This window comes from Corvus kubaryi, unplaced genomic scaffold (genome assembly GCF_017639235.1).
Source record: "Corvus kubaryi isolate FWS band 111438036 unplaced genomic scaffold, C.kubaryi_AGA036_p1.0 137, whole genome shotgun sequence".
Lineage (NCBI taxonomy): Eukaryota > Metazoa > Chordata > Aves > Passeriformes > Corvidae > Corvus > Corvus kubaryi.
Genome location: NW_024580671.1, coordinates 31,797,635 through 31,821,648, shown reverse-complemented (window position 1 = coordinate 31,821,648; position 24,014 = coordinate 31,797,635). Strand labels below are relative to the sequence as shown.

Genomic DNA, 24,014 nt, shown 5'->3' with positions numbered 1-24,014 from the left:
CAGGACACAGCTGTTCTTTATGTTAATTGCTCAACTCCAAACTTTCAGGAATTCATAAAAAACTGACGTTTCTTAATGGTTTTTTGCAATCCAGGTCATCTTGATCAATTTATCATGCTTTATACTCTTCAGTGTTCTGTACTGCAATAATATCATGCCCATCGATCATTATTACTCTCTCATTTTTTTCTTTCAGGCTCCTGTGGTCTTATGCTAAACCTTCTGAACTTCATGTCATCTTAACCAGTATAATTTAGATCACTAAAATTATCAGCAAAGCTTTTACTAATTCAGTTTTGTTCTTCTTGATAAGTAAGTTGTATACTGAGAGTTACGTCCTGAGTGGGAATGGGAAAGCAAAGACATTTATCTCTACTGAGTACGTGTCAGTGTGGACAGTATCAAATCTTCAGCAGCTCAAAGCAAAGTGACTACCTGGAGGTTCAACCAGGGAACTGCAAATTTAGATTCTTCTTTTCACAGTTTTGTTAACCTTTCTACATGGGCATTACACTAACATTCCTTGCCAAATATTCTTCTTTTCAACACTAAATATTGTATTTTTACATCCAAGGCTTAATCATGTAAACCCTGGCTCTTGTGGTAAACCTTGTGGCTCTTTTGTTTCTCCAGTTAGTCTTCTCTTTCACAGTCTCCAACTGTTTGTCAATCTTTTTGTTCTACCTGAATCCGTATAGCCATCAATAAACTCATCTGTCAAGTTGGTGTGAAGGAGCAGGAAATTGGAAATTAATTATTACTTTGAATAACATCTGGATCCAAAGCATGAAATAAGCATGCTATTGCTTATCCCAGCTTTCACCACTGTGGCAAAGTGGCATGATTACCTTTTTATTATGTTGCCATTGAGTGTTTGTCATTCCGCCATGTGGTATGAAAATGAGCCAATTATGGTCAACACACCTGAGCTCCTAACGCTTCCCATTGCATCCCACAGAACAGATTTCAAAGGCAACTCAATAAAATTTAAAACCATGCAGACAGCTTGATTCATATTAAACACAAAATACTGAAGTTACTACGATGTAATTTAATAATGACAAGCAGTCAGAGGAAGCCAGGAGGTTCTCTAAGTCTTTCTAAGTAACTAAACTTATTTGTTGCTTTATGATGAACTTTTGTCCAGTGCTCCCAAATCGCAGAGAAGTCAGGAGGAGTGAGACTCTAAGCTCATTAGCAACATCCAGGACCAAAAAATCTTCAGTGGAATGGCAGAGTCAAGATGACAGCTGAAGCTCTGAAGTCTTCCATAGATTCTGTGTCATATCTGCCAATCTAGGACAGATTTATGAATAACATTAGGTATGGCACCCTGCATACTAGACCTGTGTTTCTGCATCTGTGTTAAGTTCCTAATTCACAGACTATGACATGAAAATGTACTTGTCTGAGTATCAATATCTAAATTTGGCATAGGTGTCTGTGTGTCTATTATAACTGATGGGGAATTTAATAAACTGCTGGCATGTAGGCATCCTATTCTAGTGAGATGCCCTTGGATATTCCACATCTCTTCCCACCAAAGGTCCTTTGTCACAGTTGGCCAGACCAGGAGGATACACATGAAAGCAAAAGAATGGATTTTTTATTAAATGCTTTTCCCCCACACTTGCTGAAGACATTTTGTGAATGTATTTTCATGAAGAGGACTTTAGGGCACTGTATTAAAACAACTTATGAGCCATCTACATTTTAACAGAAAATATTTGGAACGTGCCTTGATATTCATCAACGTGACATACCATAATGTAATGTGAGATTTCTTTATTGGGCTTAGAAAGTGTTAAAGCTTAAATGGGACCAGAATCTAAACATATGAAAGAGCAGAGAGAGTGATATAGTTAGGCAGAGTTTCTGACTGTCAGAGAGCTCCGAACATACGATGCAGTATCCCTGAAAAGTTTTGAAGCTTAAATTAGCTTTCAGTAAAGCCAGGCTGAGTTGTCAGACATGTTCTTAGCAAGCATACAAAGTCTTTGTGGGTATGGCAGCACTTGCAGGCCCTTCTAGAAGCAACAGCCACAAGCTGTCAGGGTTCTGAAGTCTCAATTTATATTCCAAATTATGTTGCTGGTTCTGCGTGTATGACACATAGCAGGCTTATCACCTTGGTGTGTCTGCTCTGCTCAGGGGGAGTTGCATTCAACAATATGTTTTTGCCCAAGACAAGGCATCACTTTCATTACCAGCTCTTGCAGCATTAGAGCAGTACAGTCAAGAGTGTAATTGTGAGTCTGAAGAAGTGAACCAGTGACCCTGTTTTTAGCAGCAGTCATTGGACAACACACGTGAGCAAAACTGGAAATTCTTCAGGGAAAATTTCTCTTCAGCCAAAAAAAAGGTTCTTTTTCATGTCTGTACAAAAATATGCCCTTGACCTTTTCAAAATGTTGATAGAATACACAACCTGTGAGCAAATTTCTGAGATTTCTTGCTCATAATATATGAGTGCCCATGCATGCAGACTTTTGCTAATTGGGTTAGTATTTAAATAAAAATACAAATTTTTAGACTTCAGTGAGGAAAATAACAGTTAATCCAATACTGCCTGCAGCTGCAAATCAAAAACTAGGATATGAACCTAAGGATTTGAAATTTTAGTAGAAAGTTCCGTCATAAAAAGCAAGAGGCAAGGCTCTTCCTCAATTCCATAAGATACCTTTTTCTACTCCAGGTCAAGTTGTCCCAGTAAAATCTGTTCTCCAGCAGCATTTTCTCTATTTCAAGACATGACTGTGCTTCAGATAATATGGTTTGCTATCAGCAAGGAAATAAATCTGGAACAGAGTAACACTGTTCTGGTAATAGGTGTCTGAAAAGAGAAGACAGTTTGTGAAAAATGAGACATTCAATAGGTGCTTAGTATTGAAGTTTGTCCTTGGAAAATAATTTATTCTTGTTGACCACATACAAAGCTTGTTCCAAAAATGTGGTTTTCTGCAAGTTTAGATCTTTATTATTTTTTTCAACCTCTAATATATTTAAGCTGACATTTCAAAACTTGTCACTAACTGTTGCATTTGCCTCTGTACTATTTTAGCTATGATTCAGAAATTCTCTGCCTCACATCCATAATAATTAGAAGGACATGGTACTTGTTGGTTTTTTCCTGGTTTCATAAATTATTTTAAATCTCTGACTGATAAGCAATTCACAGAGCTGTAGCAGCCAAAGAAAATAAATACTTGTATGTCCATCAGAATGTAAATTAACTCATTACTATGCCAGCTTCTGACCTTTTCTGATGGCTGTATTCTTGCTAACAAAGGCTCTTTGCTATTCATGAAATTGAAATTTAATGCTAGCTTGAGATTCTCTGGTGTATTTTAGATTACATTCTGATAGACTCAGGTGACCAGTGAGGGTTCCAGCTTGAAGAGCAAATACTTCTAGCATTCATGACTTTGAATAGCCATCCTTTTTCTAATTATCTGTGAATATTGTTGAAAATGTGTTGCTTAAGCAGGCTAGGTCAGTGAAACTTCATGAACTGTGCAAAAAGTGCTCCTATGTTTAAAAAGCTGTATATTGCTACTACCTGATCCCACAGTCATTCAGGCTTTTGTATCAGTTCTATAAACATAGAAAATTAGAATCATTGAATCATAAAAAGGTTTAGGTTGGAAAATACCTTAAGATCACCAAGTCCAATCATTAACCCAGCACTGCAAACCATGCCCTAAAGGACCACATCTACACATCTTTTAAAAACCTCCAGGGATAGTGGCTCAACCAGCTCCCTGGGCAGTATGTTCCTGTGCTTGGCAATCCTTTAGGTGGATAATTTTTCTCCAAATATACAGTCTAAACCTCCCCTGTGCAACTTTAGGCCGTTTTCTCTTGTCCTATCTTTTGTTACTTTGGAAAAGAGACCAGCCCCCACTTCACTACAACCTCCTACCTGAAATGTGTAGAGCAGTAATGCCCTCCCTGTGCCACCCTTTCTCCAGGTTTAACACCCCCAGCTCTCTCAGCTGCTCCTCATCAGACTTGTATTCCAGATACTTCACTGGCCCTTTGCAGGCCCGTCTCTGGACCCATTCCAGCACGTCAGTGTCTTTCTTGTCCTGAGAGGCCCAAAATTGATTCAAGGTGTGGCCTCACCATTGCTAAGCACAGGGGAATGATCACTGCCCTGGTCCTGCTGGCCACACTATTGCTGATACAAGCACAGATATTAGCTATAGTGAGACTTCTCCCAGCTGCTTATAGAATATTTCACCTGCCTCTTCATCCTGTTTCAGTGGTCTACAAAAGACTCCCACCCTGTTATCTGTCTTGTTGGCCTTTCCCCTGATTGTTACCATAAATACTCAACCCTGTCATCACATCACTAAGTTCCAGACAGTCAAGACAGCCCCTGACATACAGAGCTGCCCCACCACCTCTCCTTCCTTGCCTGTCTCTTCTGAAGAGTTCATAGTCATCCATTGCAGCATTCCAGTCATGTGAGTCAGCCCACCACGTTTCTGTGATAGCAATTGTATCATAGCTTTCCTGCAGTACCGTGGCTTCCAGTTCTTCCTGTTTGTTGCCTGTGCTGTGTGCAGTGGTGTAGACACACTTCAGCTGGGCTATTGATCCTGCCACCTTGTTGCAGGGAGAAGGCCTAATTCATGTGTGACCATTGTCAGCTGCTTTTGTGGTTTCTAGCACATCAGTAACCCTCATGTCTCTGCTGCTGCATGGATCTCTATCCCCTACCTCCACTGAGACAGCAGACCAGAGGACCTCACTAGCCCACTGTCCCACAAACAGTGACATGCAGCCCCCAGGCTTACCTCTAGCAAGCCTGGTTTTATCCCTTACTCCTTTCAAATGCAGTTTAAGTCTCTTTCAATGAGTCCTGCTAACTCCTGTGCATAGATTCGCCACTATGAGACAGCTGTACCCTGTCTGTTCCCTGAAGTCTAAACCATCCCATGATCAAAAAAATAAAACCCACACTTGTGCTGGTGGCACCAGGGTCAGAGCCAAGGATTGATCTTCTGGGTCTTCCTGTTGCTTCCCTCACCATTTCCTGCAACTGTAAAACTAGAGGAGAACACTGCCTGTGCTTCTGATTCTTAACCAGTCATCCCAAGGCCCTGAAGTCTCTCTTGATTCCCCTCTAACCTCTTGTTGCAACTTCATCGCTGCCTACTCAAGAAATGAATAATAAATAATAATCTGAGGGACGTGTCAGAGTAGGAAGTTTGCATATCTTTAACCAAGGCCTCAGGGAGGCAACAGGCTTCCATAGGAAGTGGGTCTGGGCTGCATTTTGGGCCTTCTGTTCTCTTCAGAAGGGAGTTTCCTGTGACAGTGACCCATTTTTTCTGTATTTAGAAAGCAGCTTTGGCACAGGGAGTAGGCCAACTTGACCTCAGCATCACACCCATGCTGGATGAACCACCATCCTTGTTATGTTTGGTTCCACTTGCAGAGCCTCACACCTGCTATGCCTGGACACCCAGGAAGGTGAGGCAGTCCCAAAGCAGACGTGCATCGGACAGGCACATGTCACCACTGCCACCAATCCCTTAAGTCACTGTGTTCAGCCAGGGGGAAAGGATAATAAATTCTCTCTATCATGTGTCTTGTCTATCTGGGGAGCCTGTCCCAGGCAAGACAGTGTATGAAGGTTAGACCACAGTGCTAATAATACCAAGGTCATGGGCTCAATCCCTGGATGGGCCCATGCACTTAAGAGCTGGTCTCAATGATCCCTGTGGGTCTGTTCCAACTCAGAATATTCTGTGATTCCAGTAGTCTGATGCTCTTACACTCCCCCTGATACTCCTCAGCCTACTCATCTCCTCCCAGAGCTGTCACTGAGCACAGGAGCTCCTCACTGTGCCAGCAGTCCTGGCACAAGGGCAGTGCACGGCCTGGCACTGGTGGCAGCATGTTCCCACTGGAGCTCCATCTGGGCAGCCGTGTCCCTCATGGTGGGTACAGAGGTAGAGGCTGTGTCTTCCTGCCTGTAGCTGGCAGGGTGTCAGCACCATACCTGTGTGCCCTTCTGTGCCAGCTGCCACCAGAATGTCACATCATGCCCTGTGTGCCCACCATGCTGTTGGTGCACATTAGAGATCCCTGGCCATTAGAGATCCCTAAGGGCTTCTTTTATCCTTTGGAGGAAGGCTGGCCCGTTGCTCCTGGTCCTGTCAGCCACTGTGGCATGAACTGCAGGCTGCTGTTGGCCCTCCTCTGAGCTTCCCAAGTTCAGGAAGCTCTCCCATGCACCTCACTGGAGCACTCCACAGCCAGTCATGTCAGCACCAGAGCCACTCGCCTCAGCAACTTCAGTAGGATGAGATCAGGTACTGTTTCCCACGGTGCTCCTCTACCTCTGCGTCATTTCTGATAAACTTCTCTGTCTCACACTTAGTGCTACATGTCAAGAAGTCTGAAAATCTGAAGAGCTGAAATATAGACTTGGACTCAAGATGCCCCCCAAGTCATCTGGAGTGGAGATAAGCCAGACAGGGTGGCATGCCAATGGGGTCTAAAGATCTAGCTGACCTTCCTTTGAACTGTCCCTGCTTTTTGCCTAGTACCTTCATAGAGTGATTGTCTGTTGGCAGGAATGTATTCATTCTTTGGGATTACTTTTCATAGGTGTAGTAGGTCAAAGAGTGAAAAACAGTGATGATTTAAACTGGAGCACTACTTCTGTTGCAATTTCACTTGGGTTGAAATCCAGGGCAATTGAGTAGTGGACCGTAAAGCGAAATGCCAGCACAAGCAACTACTGAGAATCAGTTTGTACCACTGGGAGTCTTTTTTTCAGGAAAAACTGGGTTTAGTAACATCTGAGCATATATATAGTCATAAAGAAAACAGACATATTTCAGAGTTTTATTAATGTGAACCTGCATTTGATACAACAACTGATGACTGTAATTAGCCTTATCTCAGTGCAACACAGTGCTGTATCATTTACTTGCCGTGCTGCTTGTGTGTAGCCTACTGCATGGAAAAGGCACTGGCTCTAAACATATGGAATGTTGTGGCCTGATCAAAGATAGTGGGTCATTCATCTCACTCTGATGTGGGATGTGTTGATTTTTGACCCATTGCATCAGGTGCCATCCCAGCTAAAGACCAAAGGGATCCTCCACAGCATGGCACCATCACTCTGAAGGACAGCTGACAGCAGGACTAGCTAACTATGCTTGAAGAGCTAGACCTCCCAGTCTTCTTACACCTACTCTTTATTTCAAGGTAAATCAACTTTTTGTTGTTGCTAGAGTAAGAGCTCAATATTTAGACCTGTTTCAAAAAGATGGACCTTTGAAAAAATATTATGTAATAATGATTGGTTTTGTTAGAAATGGAACTAATGGCCATTCCCTATACATCATCTGATACTTTAAATATTACATGATCAACTGAAACTTTTTATCACCTGCTTGTTTTCATAAGTATTATTTCCATTTATTTTCATTCATTGTCTCCTTTTAGATTTTGTTTACTACAGTATATAAATTAATTGAACGTACTACTTCTCATTGATCATGTTTCTTTTCCTTTAAAGGAGAAAATATTTGAAGAGTAATTGAATTAATGTTATATATTTGTTCTATGTATACACAAAAAATTACCTCTCCCACAAGTATTTTTGGAGGGTATTTTAAATCTTAATCAGTCAACTCAGTCCTAGCATTAGTTCTGTCCACCTAATCTGACCACACCTAACATAGCTCAACAAAAGGTGAACATACAGAGGGAGATACCAGGTGTAAAGTGAATGGTAAGAAACAGTTCCCTGCACCCTGCTAATGCTGAACACCTGAGTCTGATCTCAGTGTTCTCCCCTGTCACATCCATTTGAAGTTAATGAGTATTTGATACCTTTGGAAATCAGGCCCACATAGACAACTGATAGACATTTCAGGGATTCGAGTAAGAGAAAGAAAACACAGAAAAAAAATCTACTGCTACAGTAAATTTATACAGTAGCTTTTCTAGAAAGGAAAACTTTTGCTGAAGTGTTGTCACATGGATGTTGATAAGATGCTCATGGAGTCAGTTAATGCTCTGGGAGTGCTCATCAGCCATCTGTTCAGTGACTTCTGAGCATCTAGGAAGGAGAAAGGTCTGTTCAGTGCTTGAGACAGCTTTGCTCAGGAAGCCATATGCAACAAGGATATTAAAGCACAAAAAAAAAACCCCAAGAAGCCCAGTGAAAGCCAGTGGGCTTTCACCCATTAAAAGTGAAAGTGTGACAAGTGATGTGCAGGGATGTTGACTTGCCCTGAACATTGCTTTAGATTAAAAGGCTTTGTGTTTGATGCTGTTGAGTTCCTCCCTGCAGTACACGCCATCACTGCAGAAATCAAACTGTTCCCAGGCTTCAGTTTAATTATCCATACACATCTGCCACAGAGGTGAACATCATTAAAAGTCCTGTGACTTAGCAATAGCTATGTTAGTTACTTATGATCCTACCAGGTGTGAAGAACTTTTCCAGGAAAAAATGCAAAATAGTGAGAATAATGAAGATGAAAATGTAGTGAAAATCATCCCCATGGGAGCAGAATAATAACCAAGGGCTGCTTTTGTATTACTGACATTATGGAATTTGCCAAATTCATTATTTTCACTGAAAAAAAAAAAAAAGGAAACAAATCAGAATTGTGTCTTGCAAATGCTCTAAGTTCTGCCTGATAAGCTTCTTTTAGAAAACTAAGCTTTTCAGCAATAAATCCTTGCTGAAGTGTAAGGCATATGATATCTGTAAGAATATTTTACAACAAAAGCATACTTAAATTTGGATAGAAGAAGGAGTAGATACAATGAGTGTGATGTGATTTGTCTTTTGTTACAGGATATCTTCATCAAAAAGGAGAAGTACAGTAAACTGAAGCTGGAATTTGCCTTGATCAGAAAAAAAAAAAAGGAAAAAAAAAGTTTTTTCTCCCTAATATATTTGAATCCAAAATCTGTTTTCAGTTCACAGTGTTTTTTAGTAAAGTTACTACATAGAAACCATCACAGCTCTGATTTCCAGGGAAGCTCATTTTGGAAGGTGGTAAATACAACTTAAAAAGCAATGTCAATATAGATTTTTGTAACACTGCTTTAATAGAAAATGTCAGTCTGATTTTTAGAAAACATATGTTTATTACTGTACCTCAGCTTATTTATTTGAAATTAAACAATTAAAAGGTCCATATGTGTTGGTCACCAGTTGCTGTACCTTATTACAGTTTAAATAGCCAACCTTGAATAAGAAATCATTATATTCTCAAAACTAATTTTGCAGAATCACATGAGGTTATGTATTTTTATTGTTGCATGCATACACGTTACCACAGTATTTTCCTGCTAGCACCTGGCTGAATGGTGGTGGTTGCTCTTTAAGACAAGCCAGTAACCCTGCTCTCCTTTCCAAAACTGATGCAGACCTGTACTGGCTGTCTTTACAAGGAATGTTAATTAAAAAAGCACAGGAGTCTTCAAAAAATGGCTACAGCTTACATGGTGAGATTACTGTGAGAAGGGGTGGCTGTCACACACATGGGTGAGCCAAAAGCCACTCATGGTAAGAACAGGCTCCATGAACTATTTTTAGCTGAATCTAAGTTGACTTTTATTATTTCAAATGTATATGTGGATATGGAGGTAAGGGGTGTTTATATGTAGACATACATAGTATTTTCAGCTACTCAAGTTTTTATGAAGACATCACAAGTTGGACAGCAGTGGATTGGGAGTTTGGGGCAGGTGAAGCAGAAATCTGGAAGTGGAATGAGGTTGTAAGAGCTTATCCAGTATATGTGTCTAGTTAGACGTGAGTTGATCAGAAGGTTAAGCAGTACTAATACTGTATTAATACTTGAAAGATGTTGAAAGCTCCATTCTTTGGAGAACAAATTTCAGCCCTGTTGATAAGTCAGTATCTGTATATGAGCTGATGCCAATCTGCTGGAAGCTGTCATTCAGGTGGGATCCCGCTGTCCCTGGTGGGGAATGCTCACCTGGCATGTCGTGAGCACCAGAAAGTCAAGGGAAAATGTGGTGTGAAGTGAGGTCAAACTAAATGAAAGTCCTCTTCTTCTCACTGCCTGCTGTAGATGTGGCTGCAGACGGCCAACACTGTTGAGTGGGCACTGAATGCACATTATTCAGGTATATTCTTCAGGTGGGATTTTAAACCTCAGTTTTCTATGTAGAAGATTTGTTCCTGTACTCATGCAGAGTACTATTTAAAAGGGAAAGTTAGAAGGGAGGGTGCAGCATACCTAAGAAAGTGCATTTTGCTTTTATGCCTCTTAATGTGAAGTTTCTTTTAAATTTGCAGTGTGCTACATATGCAACATTCTCTTGAATTCTTGAATTTGCAGAATTTGCTGCATGTGTTTAAATAGCAGTGATAATTCTCAATGTTTGGTACACAACAATTATCCATATCAGTCTCATATTGAATAACTGATAATGCCATATATTCTGTAAAAGTCAGTTTTGTTTAGATTGGGAAAAGGATGTTTAGTTCAGATGGGAGTACAGATCTTATGTGAGACAACATTAAAATTATCAAGTGATACATGAAAGATGTAATGTAAATTTTGCTTTATGGAACTAGGCCTTCACCCCTGTAGCCTAGCCTGGTTTTTGGCAGAGGTGAGAGATTATCTCATCTTACATGAGATCAAGGTGTAAAAGATGAAATAAAATCAGAAGAATGGATTTTACTATTAGTCCCAAGGTTTGTTACCCTTAGAAATTTTTGCTTATATAGCATCCTTTTCTGCACATATGGGTCTCCAATTTTTTTTTTTTAATTTTCCTTTGGATCTTTTGCTTCTATGGCATCCTATATCTGTTCATTTTCTTAACATAATTTCATGCTGTGTGAATAAATATTGCCTTTTATTTGTTTTGAGTGTAGATGTTGTCATTTGTATGTTGCAGTCTGTGCCCATAACCTCCAAGTTAAATATAAGTTTATATTCTCCTTGTTTGAGCAAATAATTGAATTTTTTTTAATTGAGGGATTTTTTTAAAAAATCTTGACTCGATGTATATGTCATTGTTTATTTGATTTATAAATACTTACTATCTTTTTAATGGATAGTAAAATTTTTATTATAACTCCAGCATAACTTATTTTTAGGTGGATACAGTAGATAAATAGGAAACAAAAAAGATTTTTCAGTTTAATCAGGAGTCATTTTTGATGACAATAAGTTGTGGGAGGTGCACCAGTATCAATGGATAAGTAGAGTTAACCTCTACAAATACTTTATGAACAACAATCAGGGTAGTAAGTTGATTTGAGCAAGTTTCAAGTCCTATCTTTAGCTCTGAGAGGAAAAGTACTTTTTAGCTTTCACTCTTATTAGCAGTAGAGAAACATAGGAGGTAGTAAAAAGGTAGCCATCTGCCATCCAGTAAGTTATTTAATAAGTTTCTGCTACAGAATCTTTAATACTGAAAGTGATGTACAAGCCAGATCTATCAAGGATGCCTGTTATCTCAGCTTGAGTTTGCAGATGGAAAGAAATCTATCTACTTGTTAATAAAGCAGTTTTTGTCTAGGCACTGTAGAGTCAGTAAACATAAACCTTTCCAGGATTACTTTTTCAATATACTTTTTTTTAAAAAAAAAAAAGCACTATCAGGTTACACATCAGCATTACTGAATAGCCAGTGTTTTGCTACAAATGGTTCAAGTGCTTTTACACTGCAAGATATTTCAGTCAAAATTAATTAGGTATTAGGGCAGAAAAGATTATCTCATTATCACAGAATTCTACAAACCTTAAATGTATGTGCAAATATAATTCCTGTTGTGATTTGTCTGTAGAAAGATACTATCCTAATGCTCTCATAATTTTAATTTTCTTTTTAGACTCACTTTAGAAAAAGAAATAATGAAGTCAGTTCTACTCTTTCAGCTGAATTAATTTTTTTGAATGAAAGAGGAGCCTTCCTATTAGATATCTCAGTTTAAGTCCCATTTCTGTTTCTGACAAAACAAATGAACTCTTTGGTTTTAGCTTTTAATCTTAACTAGGAAGGTCCACAGACTTTTTTTTTACCTGCTATTAAACAGAGAATGAGTTTTTTAATGAAAGCCGTGTTGAAAGCTGGTATTTTAAAAAACGTGACCCAATACCCTTTGTAATGCTTCTTTTTATTTAATACTTTGTAAAGGTTTTTAACATTGTACTGCATAAGATAGGAACAGTGTTTACAATGAGTGTTTCAAATTATTTCCTTTTATGAAAAAGACATATCTGGAGTTTTAAACATTTGTAAGCTACAATAGTTGAAATTTAAGAAAGTCACTGAAGTAAGTTATCAGTCAGTCAATAACTGAGGAAAAGGAGATAACTACTTGTGTAAAAGAGGTAGTCATGTATGACTTCTTGCTAACTATGACGAAAAACCAGGACAGTATCAATATAAGCAATCCTCTCAAGACTTGACCACCTTATCTAGACTGATGAAACAGTTATTTTTCTTCAGGCTTTTCTTCTAAAAAAATCTCTTGTATTATTAGGTTTTGTTGATGGGATGTTCTGAATGCTTCTTCCTAAAGGTGCGACTGCGTTTGACACATCAATACCAGGTCATTTGGTGTCTTATCCAATGTCCACCAAGACATTTGGAAGTCCTTTTGATTAGTTCTTTTAATTTCAACCTAATCCCATGCTGTTTGTAAAGTATGGCAATGATCTCAATAGCTCCACTTGCAAATATATATATATATGTATATATATACACATATACATATATTTCTATTTTTTCTTAGAAATTATCCCTTATGTTTTGTGTTTTCACCCCTTGTGTGTAGAGAATTTTCATATCTATCAATATTACCTGCAGACCTGAATGAGAATGGGAGCATAGACACTACTTAGCCTCCGCTCTTTATGCATCAGAAAAAGCTGCTAACATTATTTTTTGTTTATTTCAGGTTTCTTTTCTCCATGGAAAACTCCAAAGCCTGTAAGTTCCCTTTCAAAATTGTACACATTGAGTTCATAAGATGCCTGTCATGCAAAGCAAGTTCCTGTAGTCTTTCATCTACCCATCCTGTTCCCAACTCATGAGACACCTCTCAGTAGTGCCCCAGCACCAGGGGTGGCCTCCCTGCTAAGTTCTGAAGGTCTGTTGACTTGGAGTCTGCCAGAAGTGGTCTGGAAAAAGGAAAACCATAATGTTAAGATGGGTTGCAAGAACCAGAAATGTGGTGGCTTAAAATGAAGAGGTCTGGAGGAGAAGGCAGCAGAAATGAGGCCAGTCTAGTCTTCTAGTTGGCAAATTCTTTGAAATTAACAACATTCACTTTTCCTGGGTTACAAGTGGCTTGAGTTTAGCATCCTCAAAGGGATTGTTATTCTTTCTTGCATTAGGAGATCTAGAGCTGCAAATAGTCACACTTCAAATAAGAGCTTGGGCTAGATAACTGACTGAGGTGCCTTCTAATCAACTTTTCTGTGTTTCTGTGATTTTGACAGTAAAACCCAAGGTGTAAAGGCTTTTCCTACTGTAAGACTGTAAGCAATGACTTTATTTATTCTGTTGACACCACATATAATTTTTTGAATTTGCAACAGCATTCACAGTATAAAAAGAAATCATAGGCTACTATTTTTGGTTGTCTGGTTTGTTTTATTGTTGCGGGGGGGGCGGGGGTGTTTTGGTTTGTTGCTTGTTTTTTTTTAATTTGGCTTTTTTATTGAGATTTGACAGACCTTAGAGCAATTCCTAATTCTCAACAAGGGTGTGTAGAGGAAAATAGATCCTGACGACTCCTAAGAGCAATAGGAATAACAATAGCAGTATCTTTTAAAGAGCTTAGAGCCTTCTTATTGGGGAGCAGGCAGAGGAAGTACATTGAATCTGAACAACTTTACATACTCTCATATTGGATCTCATGCTTAAAGTATACCAAAACAATTTTTGTATCCTGTCAAGTACAAATAGCACTTAATTAATCAGCTGATGCAACTTCATCAGACTGCTTCAGCTTGTGGTGGTTTTGGTGTAAAAGGACAGAATCTGTATACAATACATTGGAATAAGTCTTGCATAAGTTGCTTTATTTATCTATGGAGCAGGACATTCATGAAAATAAATCAGGTTATTAAGGGCTAACTTGCTCTCACCAGTCTAAGTCTGCTGAATGGCTGGGGTGTTCAACCTTTAATCTCAGATAAAAAATGATGACATAGATAGCTTGGAGCTCACTTGTTAAAGATACTCATTTGAAGACCTCCTCCTGTCCATACTTAGCCTCTTCATGTACACATCAAATATATAAATATCAGTTCCTGTGGTTCATATGTATATAAGTGCATATATTATATATGTATCTCATATATAATATCAGTGCAAAATGACCATGAGCAATGTCACCAAACCATTGCCCCAGTTTGGATTTGGTACCCTGCACTCACTACTGTGCTTACTTTCAAGAATGCCTTCTTTTCTGAAGCAGCATCAGGATAACTCACATGACTGAACACTAGGTGACTGTTTAATTAGTTGATATGGGTTTGGGAGATATAATTCCCCTTCTGTTTATCTACTTATTTAGCTGGTTGAACTTCACACTTGAAGATTTAGAGCTAACCAGGAAGCAAGAATTAGATATATGGGACCCAGTAGGGTTTTGCCAATTGTTCTCCAGTTTCCTTTCCTTTCCTTTCACTAGGGTAAAGTTTGCTCATCAAAGATAATTATATTTTCCTTTCTTTTTTTAAATCTTTCTTTAAGTATTTTAATTTTGTCCAGTTTCGCATTTTGAAAGAGGTAAGTGGTCTATTTCGCCAGCACTTTACAAGAAAAAAAGAATCTTTCACTTCTAGGCAGACATGGCCCTTCATGTCTTTCATCTTCATAATGACACAATAGACAGCTTGGTTTCACTGGCTTGTGTTCTTTTTTTAGATTCCTAAGGGAAGGTAAAGCCTAAACTTATTTCTCCTGTAATTTCCTTGATCATAAGGAGCTTGAATTGAGCTCAGTTCTCCTTTCGTATGTAGACGTAGGGGTCATAATCAGGTGTGTTTCTAGAGACCTTTGAATTTACACTTCCATAATGCAAATATGTACTGTATATGTGTTTATACCTACTTGAGGTAATTTCTTTAGGGCTGTCAGAAGTAGTACTGTGATATTCATGTGGCTTACCACACAAGCTAATTTACCCAAAGGGTAATTATTTGCAGAGGATAAATTTGCCTTGTACATTCCTGTACCTAAGCTATTTCAATGGCAACTCAGGTATTTCCATATGCCACTGTATTGCACAGACTGTACATACCTATAGTTTTGAATGAACCAGCCCTACTTACTGCTGAAATTCTGACAGAAGCACAGCTTGAATTATACTACTATTTTATAAAAGAATGAGGTCCTCGACAACTAAAAAAGGCCAATATCCATAATCTGTTTATTCTTAAGTATGAGTCTGGGATATTCAGCAGGACAGTTATTCAGCATATTCACCAAGGAAGACACTAAAACATCTGTAGTTCACACATACTTGGTGTGAAAAAAGCCTGATGCAGTTAATCATCAGAACAGAGTAAAGCCTACCTGCTGACCCAAACACATTCTGAAACCAAGGAACTAAAGACAAATGATAATCGCAGAATTTGTAGAGCAAGTTCTCTGTAAACCTGCAATCATCTTTGATAAAGCTCTGCTGATACAACAATAGAAGTCAGTGGAATTTAATTACAGATCAGTTTGTTTCCAAGAGGCATTTTTTGTGTAATTACCATTGTTGGGTTACATGTGAGAACACGCTGTTCTGGAGGCTTTACCACCCTTGTCCTCAGGAGGGGTCCTTCCTTGGATAGGAATATCCAAGTACTCATTTCCTGGGATAAACATTTGTGTTTTGTTTAATTTAGCCTCTTCAAATAAATTTGCTAATGCAATTTGATTAGTAGCCAACTTCTTAAAAAAAAAAAAGCAGATCCTCAAGCCTTCTTTTGCACAGCCTATCATATCTTCAAGCTTGGTGTACATGTAAGGCTGCTAAAGACAGTCTTGAAAAAAGCTTGAACTTAGGTGTCTCATGCATAGACAACAGGCTGCTGTGTACTTCTTTCCTGAAGATGATCTGGAAGATCATCTGGATGATCTGGAAGATTTGAAAGCCTTATCCTGTGCTTGGAAACTTGGTTGTATAACGCAAATTTAGTGGGGTTTTTTTGAACAGGAGATACTTGCATATATGCTGTAATAATTTTCTCTTTGGTTTTGATTTTCTTTTGGTTTTGGTTTTTTAAATCTTCAATTGAAGCTGTAAACTGTGCTCCCAGTTACAGTTACCTACTTCCCCCTGGGCAGCTAGTTATTTTCATGCATTCTCAGAAGATACAGCATTAAGGTCATTCACTTGCTACACAGTCTGTCCCTTCTTTGTTAAGCACTACCTTGTATTTTGATGATCTGATAACTGTGTCTTCACAAACCCACAGATTCCACCTTTAGCAAATAGTTTCCAGTAGCTCAGCACATTCTGTGAGAGGCACTCCACATGCTTCAGAGGCAATGCTGGGCCTAATCTAACCTGCAATAAATAACATCTTGCCATGTGCAACAAATTAATATGTAAATTTAGCCAAATCATTTTATAAACAGCACAACACACACCTTTCATTTCAAAAGATAGCAAATGGATTTACTGTTTTTACAAAACACATCTTCAATAGAAATCACTGTCTTTGGTTTCATTGTGGAAGCTACAGTTTTTGCAAAATTTCATTTTTATTCTCTGTATGTTTTCATTCCAGATGATGGAACGATGGGAGAATCAAGGCAGCCCTCAAACAAGTGTGTCTGCTCCAGCGATGCCACAGAATATTCCCTACCCACCCACTCTTCACAGGAGTTCATTTCCTGATTCAACAGAGGCCTTTGATCCACGAAAACCTGACCCATATGAGCTGTATGAGAAATCAAGAGCTATTTATGAAAGTAGGCGTAAGTGAAAGCTCTCTTGACCCTGCTGACCATTTAGTATTTAAAATTTTGCCTATAGTTTCCTGTAATTACCTTTTGTAATTTAAAGAAAGAAACTACATTTCTTTCCAGTAAATAGAGACCATTGTAAATTATTCAAAAACTTTACACTTATATATTTTCCTAGATCTTGCCTAGATTCTTATGTTTGACTTTCATAGGTGTTCTTTTTCTTATATTTTTGATCTCAGAGTGTTGACTATTAAATCCTTGATGAAGCACGGTGTACGTGCCACCACATTTTACTGCACTTTTTTTTTTCATAGTCAACCAATAGGAAGATGTGAATTTATCAATGAAAAAAGTTTCACCTACTTTCACTTCAAAGTGATGTTTAGTAAAGAAATTTCAAATCTATTTGCTTTTATAAAAATGTCTTTGACAAGCTTTCACATTGTCCTTGGTAGTTAGAAAGTAATCCATAGCACAAAGTACTATTTGAAGACCTATACAAAATAGTACTGAGCAACGAGATGCTCATCTTGATTTAATTTCTCTTGTTTTTGGAAATATATCACATATTTTTCACAAGAGTAGAAGGACCTAGACTTATTTACTCCATTTGTAAAGAACATTTTACCTAAAAATATTGTTCTAAATTGTCTGCAGCCTTTGCACTTACTAAGATCAATTATTTAAAATAATTGACTTTTTTACTGAAAGCTTCTTCACCACTGCCATTACTTGCACATGCCACCTTTCAACTAATTTTATAAATTACTTGAGCCTGTAGACCAAAATATGTTATAAATTATGCATAAAATATTGGAGCTGATCCAGACCAGTCCATTAATATTAGTTAGGCCCAGAGACCGGGAATGTTCAAATTTCTTCAGCATGCAAAGGGATAGTCTGAAGAAAATACATTATTGCCCCAAACACTGGGTTGATACCATTCTTACTTGCCTTGGCCCTCATATATTAGTAACAGCATCAGCATCTCCTCTTTGGCTTTGGTATTCCCAGTCCCCACAAGAATGGATATGCTGGAGGAACAGCAGAGTTCATTTTACATCAACTCCAAGTAAACCCTAATCTAGTCTCAAAGTTGCATTTCATATTCCTCAATTCTTTGCCCCTGTGGCCAGTGCCACCATCTTCTGCCACACTGATCCTATTAGTGGAACACTTTTCAGTATAGATTGTCACCCTTAAAGTCACTTTGCGTAAACCAGACCTTTCTTTTTTTTTTTTTTTTTTTTTTTTGAGGGGGACAGTTGTTGAGGTTTTCTGTTTATTTAACAAGTGCCTGAAATTAAGATCCCAAATTTAAATCTATGTACTTAAATAAATTGCTGGCTTTTTTGAGGAATACCAGGTATCTTAGTCACCCTAAATACGGATTTGAGAACTTATTTAGACCCCTGTAAAAAGTATTTAATCTTCAATTATAAACTGTTAGGCATAGAAACTAAACTTTCCAGTATATTTACAAACACCATGTAGCCCATGCTGGCTGGTACTCTCAAGGCAATGTACAAAAAGAGACTATCATTTTTGAAATTTTAAAACTCTTTGAAGTATGGATCAGGATACTGTGTGGAGTAGGCCAAATAGGTTTGAAAGAAGTAGGACTAGTTTTGAGCAAAGATCGGAAGTAGTTTTCAGACATCTCCCTCTTTCACTTTCTCTTGTGCATTAAGGGCTAGACTAATAAATAAATAAAAAGACTTGCTTGAGCTGACGTGTTATTCCCCGAAGTAATAGAATTTGGTATACGATAAATTAGAAGGAAAATAATCCATTCCATAGTTAGCAAGGATTTTATCTAGTTCAGTACCTCTATTGAAAAAACTCTTAGCTTCATATAGAGCTCTAACGAACAGAGAACCCTTTGCAAATAATCATTTCTCATATCAGTAGCTTTTAGAAGTGAAGTAGTTTAACAAAAATCTGTACTTTCCGCTCAAAAGTCAGAACCATCTTCTGTGGTTAAATTCATCAAGCCAAGAGTGCAGACTTCCTGCATTTAAATAAATATCTCAGTAAGACAGTTAAGAAAACTTTATAAATACCATCTATACGTATGAGATACATATTAATATAGTATCTTCTTTCATCCTGATCCCCAATATAGGCTGGATCCATGTGTTCCCTTCATAAAAATGTGGGAATATAGATCTCATGTCAACAACAAAGATTCACTTACACCCCAGAAGATTATATATTGCATTACAAGATATATTACACCATTCAATGAAATAATTAAGTGCTTCATTATTATTCATGAATGCTTTCTTAAGTTTTCTGAGCACTTCTTTGACCGACATGAACTCTTATCTTTTACTTATATAATCTACTGTGTTAAGGAGTATATGCTTCACCACAGGAAGAGCTTCTAACACGTAGGTTGGAGTTATGCTAAAGCCTGTGTTTAAATGGTATAATTGCATTTGAGTTCTGTCCAAGAGGCAACTGGAAACTGTATGCAAGACTTTTTCATCCAGCTGCCTAGAAAAACTAAGAATTAAAAATCATGAAGCTGCTAGGTCAAAACAAGAAAGTGAGAGATGGAAAGCAAGACTGCAGTAACCTCGTCCTAGATTTCCTGCAGTGTCCCATCTTCCAGCTAATCCTGGAAGTTTAAATTCCTTATCTTCTTACACCGCTATGCCTTCAACATTTTCTCTAAGATTTGATTCCACAGTTCCCAACCAGATCTTGTCTGCATTCATTCATATCCCTTATTTATAAATAGCTGCCTCCAAAGATCTCTATTCTCCCTGACATTTTTGTTTCATGAATTCCATAAGCACACATTTTAGCAAATTCAATTTGTCAAGCCTTTGAATGCTTTTATTCTCCACATAGTGCTACTGTTTCCTGAAGAGGGAAAGAACAGGAAGGAAATCCATTACTGAGTCAAGTAATTGTCATCTAATTTGAGTATAGAGGAGGGAGAGTTTCAAGACAACACAGTTTCCTACCATATGGCAGTGTCAGGTTGGTTATTTTTGGGAAGGGCATACCCTAAAAGTGCACAGGAAAAGTTCAGCTACATGGGTTTTTTAAGTACTTCTTATCTCAAAGCAACTTTGTCTTATATCCTGGCAAGACCTTTTCATCTTCATCTTCTGAAAATAGGGCAGAGAAGTGAACAATCATGACCTGGAAAATTCAAAAAGAAAAAAATAGTGCAAGATTTTTGTTTCCCTCACAGTAAAACTCTGGTACTAAATAGTTCATTTTTTTACTTCTATAGCTCTGAATTTCTACAGAGCTTTTTATCATAGGGTTTCCCCACAGTCAGCACTCACCAGGACTGCATAAAAGCCTCCTGCTTCCCAATAAGGGAGGGAGTGAAGCAAGTTATGCATCACAGTGTAGCTCTGTGAGGAGCACAAGCAACATGACTCAAAGCAGAGCAAGAACTAGATGGACATGTTGCCTCTAGCTCATCCCAACCTAATGATAGCAAGAAAGGGGCTTCAAGCAGGAAGCCTCAATGAAAAGTATGATTTTCATTCTACAGGAATGTTTTTCCACCTAAGGAACATGAAGAACCTGCAAGACCCTGTGTGATGGGAGGATTTCAGTTTGTAATGATCACATATGAATCACAAAGCACTACTGTTTCTGCAGGGGAAAGAGTTTCATAGAGACAAGCAAATAATGCATTAGTACAAAACCAGAGTGCTACTCTATTTTTTAAGTTATAGCACCTTCGAAAATTGTTTGTCGTGACTTAGCTGTGACCTGTCAGCTCTTCCTTCTTAGATGTCACCAGCCTCTGCTGTCACCTATCACCTGTGCTCAAAGCTCCAAGTAGCCAAAAAAGGAGCGTGAGGGCTTCCAAAGACTGAGAAGGATTACCACATCATCTAAAACAACTGCTTAAAAGCAAAAAAAGGGAAATTGGTTTATGCTTTCTTTCCTTCCTTCCTGTGTCTCTCTGCTTTTTTTTTCTTTTTTGTTTTGAGTTTTGGGGGTTTTTTTTAACTCTCTTCCCTCCTCTCTGCTTTTTTCTTCTCCACAATGAAGAGAACCTACCTAAATTTCTGCTGTGACATTATTTTCTCAACTGGACACTTTTTCCTTTTTTCTGTCCTACTATTAATTCTAAGCAAAACCTTTAACTCCTTTCTCCTTAAGAAAACTGTTAGATTGTAAGCAACAGTGTGACTCTTCTGATAACCAGGTTTGGGTATAAAAGCTAGAAAATGGAACATCAAACCAGGAACTTCCTATTAATGACAAAATTATGACTTCATATGCAGCAGATTGTTGCAGCTGTAACTGGAGCCCTGGAGTTATCATTAGGAACATTCAGCTGAATTTTAAATTTTTGCTTTTATAAACTCTCCTTATCCTATCTTATATTTTATATTGAACTCTTTTTATTGTAGATTCACAATTTATAAAAACCTTTGTTCAGACACCCCTGCAGGCAGACATGAGTCAATGAGGAGTCACAAAGCTGTTGGGAATCATAGTGCCATGATATTTCTCTAGTTATAATAGAAACTTGAGGTTGTATTCCTCTAAGGAAAGCAGTAAAATAAAACATTTTTTACATTGATTGGGTTACATTTGTACCCACACTTCAGTTAGTGTGGTAGCCAAGGCTGGTGATGTGACACAGAAATGCCAGTAGGACGAATGAGATAAGCCAGTGATAAGCTCTCATTGAAAGTGAAATCTGAACAATTACAGTTCCACCTTTAACTGGAAGGACAAAGGTTACTTTCTTCAAAATCTCCCATGTTATTTTCTCCTCTGACCACAGTATTTTGAATTTCCCACGTCGCTTTCAAATCTATCTGCTGTTTTATGCTGGTTTATGTTGGGTTTTTTTTACTGCCAGAGATTTAAACAAATTGGAAAAGAACCAAAAAACAAAGTTCATCAACAGCTGTGAAATATGTAAATAGGAAATGTATTTGCATAATTAGCCACCATGAAATAAGGGTCACAGACAAGCACTTCAATTCATATTCACGGGCTACCTTTCCTCTGGAGTATCACTGCAGGTTTTCAGCACAGATATGCATTAAAGTAGAAAAGATTTGTCGGACAGCATTATACTGACCCATAATGTGTAACTCTGAAAATACCAGTCTTGCAGAAAAATACTAAGGCAATCAGGATTTCCTAAATTTGATACTCACGGAACATAAAAAAAAATTAGGTGTCTAGAACTGAATGCATTATCACCTGAGGGGTTTTATGGCATAGTCTACAGCTAAGCAGAATTTTCTTGCCAGTGCTTGTTGGCTGAAAAGCTACAGTTAAAAATTAAACTTAAAATTGAAAATATTAAAAATTGAAGGAATTTTTTCACATAATTGGTACTACAACTTTTTTCAGACAGATTTTCCTGACAAAAAAAAAAATTGTCTCCAACATTTTTTCCCATTTTTGCTCATTTTTATGGTTATGGTGCTTTAAAATACATGTATACACATATGTGTACAGATATATATATATGCTGAACTATGATAGCATTAAATACATAATATTCTGAAGTATTGTGTAAAGGGGGGTTTGTATGGTTAAAGGGTTTGGTAAGCAAGAAAATCAGGTTCTAGTTTCAAACCTTCCTTGTATGCAGTTTACCATACCTTTCAATATTTCTATTCACCAGTTAGTGCCTTTTATGTCAGTAAGTCATGCCTGCCTTCACTTAGTAAAGAAAAGTATTGGGAAATTGCTAATTAAGGTGTTTTATCATCAAACTATTCCTTGACCTAGAGTATGAACAGCTGAGGAATAGGAAGGGAATTTCTCAAAGCAATTTCCAAACAGTGAGTGTTGGTGTTTTCCTTGCATCTATTGCTACCCCAAGCAACAGCATGTAGATGGTCTAAGAACTTATATTACTAAATGAATATAGCCGTTTCTTTTTAATAAGAGATGGTATCTAATAAAAGGAGAGGAAATTTAGCAGACTAATGTCAAATGATTTTGTACTGTTCGTCACTGTAGAAAGAATTACTCACCATGACAAAATGGATTTGTTGCTTATATGAACTGACAGTGAAACCAAAACCATTTTCAAATGGAATTATGAGTATATCATCATCACAGTACCATGGATGTAAAATGATTTTGATTGCTGGATTGCAAAGTAGGTCCCTAACGACCTCTGCTAATATGAAGTGTCAGTTTTATAGCTGATGGTAGTGTTAAGGATGCAGTATTTCTGTCTCTTTAACAATTTACACTTTACTAAAAGGTAGAAAAATGGGTTTTGATCTGTAAAGTGGAAGCGTGAACTTAAGAAGTCAAAGTAATAATTTAAGAGAACTGCCTTGTAGGCATAGGGGAGTTGGGCACGTGCATGAGACAAGTGGGTGCTGCATTGCCTATGAACTGTGTCAAACTGCTGCTTGCACAGCTTTGGAAAGGACATTGAAGCATAATCACACTCATTCTTCTCATTTGCGAAACTTCTATTAGCCTAAAGCATGGCTAGTACTGAGGTGCTGAAATATAAATGTTCCCTCGTGCTAGTTTTGTTCCACGTATTTAGCATTCAGCAAAGTCCGATCCAGAAAACAACAGAATATGGAAAATAAATACTATCATCCCTACCTTTCTTCAACATAGTTCTTCCTCCAGAGAATACCAGTGGCTCCAGTGGTGCAAATAGAAATACCCTTGTGTCACATTGTGGGTGAATTGTTCTCCTATGGCTGTATCTTGACAGAAAACAAACCCACTACTTTCACCATTGGTTTCCTTTAAATCAGGATTATGTACTAGGTCTTGTTTATTGCTTGTCTGTTTTCACAAATATTTTACGGTTTTCAGTTTAAAAACTATGAGTGTAATTTAATTTAGACTAAACATGAAGGCAGGTATGCAAACTTTTTACTGTTCTGCCTTCTAATATCAAAATTAATCTTGGCTTTGCATTCATCTGATATGCAAAGAATCATAAAATGATTGCCATAGAATGGTTTGGGTTGGAAGGGATCTACTTCCAACCCCAAATCTTGATGTATGGCAAGACTTCTCAAAATGCACAGCTGCATCCTCATTCTCAGGAGCACAGGGAGTCATCACCATGG

At 37.9% G+C, this 24,014-nt stretch overlaps 1 protein-coding gene across 11 annotated transcripts in view; it reads left to right on the top strand.

Moving 5' to 3' along the window:
• MAGI2 (membrane associated guanylate kinase, WW and PDZ domain containing 2) overlaps positions 1–24,014 on the top strand; it is a 719,843-nt gene that overhangs the window by 614,947 nt on the left and 80,882 nt on the right. For 9 of the 11 annotated variants that reach the window (XM_042018455.1, XM_042018452.1, XM_042018448.1 and 6 more), the window contains 2 exons: positions 12,935–12,966; positions 16,773–16,962. In XM_042018455.1, the coding sequence (XP_041874389.1) occupies positions 12,935–12,966; positions 16,773–16,962 (222 nt within the window). The remainder of the gene's footprint in view (positions 1–12,934; positions 12,967–16,772; positions 16,963–24,014) is intronic. The other 2 variants (XM_042018451.1, XM_042018449.1) reach the window with 1 other exon arrangement.